General features: G+C 62.0%; 1 protein-coding gene across 3 annotated transcripts in view; it reads left to right on the forward strand.

Moving 5' to 3' along the window:
• Positions 1 to 4,636, forward strand: part of PGAP2 (post-GPI attachment to proteins 2) — an 8,545-nt gene extending 3,909 nt beyond the window's left edge. For all 3 annotated transcript variants that reach the window (XM_085320630.1, XM_085320631.1, XM_085320632.1), the window contains exons 2-4: positions 177 to 351; positions 1,772 to 2,024; positions 4,129 to 4,636. In XM_085320630.1, coding sequence (XP_085176756.1) covers positions 187 to 351; positions 1,772 to 2,024; positions 4,129 to 4,424 — 714 coding nt within the window. In that variant the 5' untranslated portion in view covers positions 177 to 186 and the 3' untranslated portion in view covers positions 4,425 to 4,636. The remainder of the gene's footprint in view (positions 1 to 176; positions 352 to 1,771; positions 2,025 to 4,128) is intronic.
• The last annotated feature ends 12 nt before the right edge of the window (positions 4,637 to 4,648 follow it).

Raw genomic sequence — 4,648 nt, forward strand, 5'->3', positions numbered from 1 at the left:
GCGCGCGCGAAGGCAGCGCGGGGCGGACGGGGGGCGGACGCCCGGCGCTGCCCGGGCCCCTCCGGCGGTTGTGGCGTCGTTTCCAGCTGAGGGCTGCGCGCCGCTGTCCGCGGGGCCGCTCGTGGCTCGTGGCAGGAGGGTGCTGGGCCCCTCCGACACCTGCGTGTTATTTTCAGGTCCGTCAACATGTTACAGGTTCCGCTGCCCCTGGACCGCGACGGGATCCTGTTCCGGCTCCGTTTTACCACGCTGGCYGTTGGGACTGTGTTTTGCCCGCTGTTCGGTTTCCTCTTCTGCGTGATCTGGTCTCTGCTGTTCCATTTCCAGGAGACGACAGCGACCCACTGCGGGGTAAGCGACTCTCACCAGCGAAACGCCTGCACAGGTCGCCCCAGCCGAGCAGCCGGCGAGTCCAGCCGGCGGGAACCCTCTGCGCTGCGCAGATCGGTGGTGGCTATAGTAAGGAATAGAAGTAGCGGAGCTACGGGTGAATAAACACGCTGTCTCGTGGAAGAGTCAGCCCRGCTTTTGGAGCAGGAATCCCTCTTGGATCCACTGGAGTTCCTTGGAGGAACGACAGACATTACTGTGAAACTTCCACTCGCTGCTCAGGAGTAGCCGGAAAAAGTAGATCAGAGCGCAGGAGTCGTTAGGAAAGGAGTAGAGCGGAGCAGGCACTGCTGATGCCGCTGTCGGCCCGCRGCTGAGACGCGTGTTGAGCAGCGCATGCAGGTCTGTTGCCTCCTCCCAAATGGCTGTAGGGGAGCYGTACGGAGGAGACCGGCAAGGATGCTCAGGGGTGTGATGTGGGGATGATGAAGTAAGCAAGGATCCTTCAGCATGAGGTGGGAAGAGATGAGGAGGTAGGAGAGGCAGGATAGAGATCTCTGAAGTCATGACTGGCCTGGAGAGGGCAGACAGGGATCTGCTGTTCACCCTCCGCCAGCGTCGGAGTTGGAGGATGTTGTGTGGTGGTTGCAGGTTCCTGGCAACCGAACAGGAACTGGCTCCGCGAGCATGGCGTGTTGACTCTGTGGACTGTCTGTCCGCGGGAGACCACGGGTACGCAGCTCTGCCTGGGTGCTGGGAGGCCAGGCGAGATCGCCGAAGAGCAACCTGGCGCGGGCTACCTGTTAGGTAGCCATCGCAGCTGGCTTGGGGGTCCCCAAGCTCTGAGTCGTTGAGGCTGGGGGTTTAGTCTGGGGCTCTGTCACTGATGCTYCTCCTGCTTTTATGTTCCTCCCTGAACATCCCTTTTGCTCACTCTTCCTATCAGTTTTCCCCGTGAGGGATGGGCTCACAAAACCATGCGCCCTTCGCTCCTCTCTCTCCATTTCTTCACTGTGGGAGTGACGGGGCACCGGACCAGGTTGCCCAGAGAGGTGGTGGAGTCTCCTTCTCTGGAGATCTTCAAGGCCCGCCCAGATGCAACCCTGTCTRMCATGCTGTAGGTGACCCTGCTGAGCAGGGAGGTTGGACTAGATGATCTCCAGAGGTCCCTGCCAACCTTACTGATTCTGTGACTCTGTGGTTCTAAGAAGCTGCCCGTGCTGCTCCCTGAGCCTGGCCGAGGACCCTGCGCCCTGGCCAGCGCTGGAGATCGAGCGCTGGGCTGGATGGACCTTGGGGCTGAGCCAGGACTGCCGCCCTGTCGTGTGTCCTGGCTCGAGATACAGGAATAAAGCTTACCTTGGCGGTYGCGGTAGCGTCCCGGAGAGCTGTGAGCGTGCTGGTCCGTGCCTCTCTGCACCAGCTGCCGTCTTTCYTCCAGGTCCCCAACTACCTTCCCTCCATCAGCGCCGCCATCGGGGGCGAGACCCCTCAGCGTTACGTCTGGCGGCTCTGCATCGGCCTCCACTCGGCGCCCCGCTTCCTCGTGGCGGTCGCGTACTGGAACCACTACCAGAGCTGCCACTGCACGCACCCGCGCTACCCGCGGCTCTGCCACTTCAACCTGCTGCTCAACCTGCTCGAAAACTTCGCTCTCCTCGTCCTGACCTACGTGTCCTCGTCTGAAAACTATGGTAGGTGTCTCCTGCCGCGCGCTGCGCTGACCGGCTTGCCAGCGGTTTCGCTCGCGGTTGCCCGTGTTTTGCAGAGCTCTGCTTTGTGAGAATATTTTGGAAGTAGCCAGTTTGGAGGAAAAAAATCAGTAATAATAAATAAGTTCTATTTAAAGTAATGTTTTTATGTCAAAATTATATCCACAGTGGCAGATAGACCTTTTCTTCCTGAAGTTTTCCTTCCTGAACTTTGCTTTCTTTTCTTCTGCTTGGTTACTGTTAATTGGCCCAAACCACAGACTGAATTTTTGTATCAAGCCTGAAATCAGAATTTAGTGCTTGGTTCYACTTCTGAGCAGAGACCGTGGTTAACACTTCTTGTCACAGCTGGGTGTACAGAGGAAAACTCGCGCCTGTTCCTGTTGTCAGCTGAGCTTTGGCTCAGACCTGCCTTCCAGCCTACGCCCTGTTCTGGCAGCCCGTAAAATATCCTCACCTGAAATTTTCTGGGTGAATTTTCCTGTGTTGATCTCAAGCCAAATTCGATTTTTTCTTTTTTTTGAGGTTAAATCGGAGCGTGCAGAGCGCAGTCGGGGCAGGCCGGGAAACCCCCTGCTCCCGCGTGGTGCGTGGCTCGTGCAGCACGCGTGGCTCGTGCAGCACGCGTGGCTCGTGCAGCACGCATGGCTGCGGGCGATGGCAGGCGGGAGCCAGGCAGCGCTCCGCTGCAGGACGGCGCTGCGGGGCGTGGGGAGGGCTCGAATCGGCGAGCCTGCAAGCGGTGCTGTTGCAGGGGAGATAAGCCTCCCCTGGGACCTGCTGGCAGGACTCCCGTGCGCCGCACGGCATCGCCCCCCGGTTTGGTGGCCGAATGCTGCGCCCGGCTGCGGGCACGGCGCTCGGAGGACGCAGGCGCAGAGCCTCAGCAGGGAGAGGCCAAGCAGAGTCCGAGAAGAAAGGCCGAAGCAGTGCCAGCGAGGGGAAGTCGAGGAGCAGCAGCTGCTCCCCGCGGTGAAGGAGGGAGGTGGGGTGCAGGAAAGCAGCTGCGCTTGTGCTTGGCAGAGCATCTTCGTACCCACAGCGGAGGAGGAAAAACGGTTCTCAGAAGGCAGATGCAGTGGGTGTCAGGAAGCAAGTGTCAGCTAGCAAGCGCGGGARCTGCAGCACCCTTCAGACTGGCGAGGGAGCCGACAGCTTTCCGTGCTAGCCGCTTCTTTTCCTGCTTGCAGGCGCCGTGCTCCCTTTTGCGGWGCGTTGGTTGCTGCTTTCCTGCTCGCCCGCTCGTCGGTCAGGGCAGCAGCCCGCCCTGGCTCTGTCGCTTGCACGCCAGCTCCCGCTCTGCCCCAGCGTCCCATCGCTCGGGCGCTCACTGGGCCCTCGTCAGCCGGCCCGCCTGCTTTCGGGCTCTGCTGGGACGAGCGGAGCCCGAGGATGTGCCCCGGAGCACGTCTGAGGGTGCAGAGCCTCTGGAGCATGCTGCGATCTCAACGCCGGGGCTGCGGCATGGTTCAGACAGACCCTGCTAAGGCCGACCAGCGCCCTCGGCCCTTCCTACCAGMCCGATCTCGGGTGCCCGGGAGAAGCCGCAGACCTCAGCAGCAGCCTCAGATGAGGATGGGCTCGGTTTAGTGATCTTTGGCAGGACACTGTTCGTGTCTTCACAGCCTCCTCGCAGGGCGGTTGGGTGTCCTGGTGGCTTGGGGCTGGAGRAGAGGCTGGGAAAATCTTTTCTGAAAGAGACGCGCTCGCTTAGAAGTAGCTCGCCTGAAGTTGCAAGGGCTTCGYGTGTGGCCTCGGGGTCCCTGGAGTCGCTCTGCTTTGGGGCTGCTCCAGCAGCCGCGCTTCCAGCCCGGCCCCAAATCCGCTTGGGCTCGGKGACGCGCAGCAGGGCCTTGGCGCTGGAGGCGGCGCCGGTGGCAGCGGTTACCTGGCGGGTGGGCCGTGCGGGAGGCCAGAAGACCCAGGCCCTTTCGGCATCCCGGACTGACTCGCTCTGCAAGGCGCCGCCTCTGCCTCGGTGTCCCCGTGCCCGGGCCGCCGCTCGGCGTCCCTGCGCGTCCCCTTGTGCCCTGGGCTCCTTTCCCTGCCGCCTTTCAACAGGAAACTTCTTGTCTTTTCGGTTCAGCAATCCACGAAAATGCCTTCATCGTCTTCATCGCGTCGGCTCTGGGCCACATGCTGCTGACGTGCATCCTGTGGAGGATGACTAAGAAACACGCGACAGGTCCCCAGGTACAGCACCGCTGCTCCCCTGGGCGCCGCGCCCCGCGCTCCGCGCCGGCCCCCCCCTCGCCTGACCACCCCTCGCCGGCCCCTCGCTCCCGGGGCCGCGGGACGCCCCGCAGCACCTGCCTCGCCGCGGCCCGTCCTCCTGCGAAAGGGTCCAGGGAGACCCTGGAAGCCTCTCCTGCAGCCGGGTAGGGTACTGGTACCAGCCTGGTGGCCTTACTGGTACCAGCCCGGCTGGCTTACTGGTCTCTGGCACCACCAACCCAGCTTGGTTACTGGTACCAGCCCAGCTGGGCTTCTGGTCCCTGGCACCACCAGCCTGGCTGCGTTACTGGTTCCAGTCCAGCTGAGTTACTGTCCCTGGCACCACCAGCCCGGCTGCGTTACTGGTTCCAGTCCAGCTGAGTTACTGTCCC

The sequence above is a fragment of the Rhea americana genome, unplaced genomic scaffold (genome assembly GCF_003343005.1).
Source record: "Rhea americana isolate MKP2758 unplaced genomic scaffold, rheAme1 scaffold_648, whole genome shotgun sequence".
Taxonomy (NCBI): domain Eukaryota; kingdom Metazoa; phylum Chordata; class Aves; order Rheiformes; family Rheidae; genus Rhea; species Rhea americana.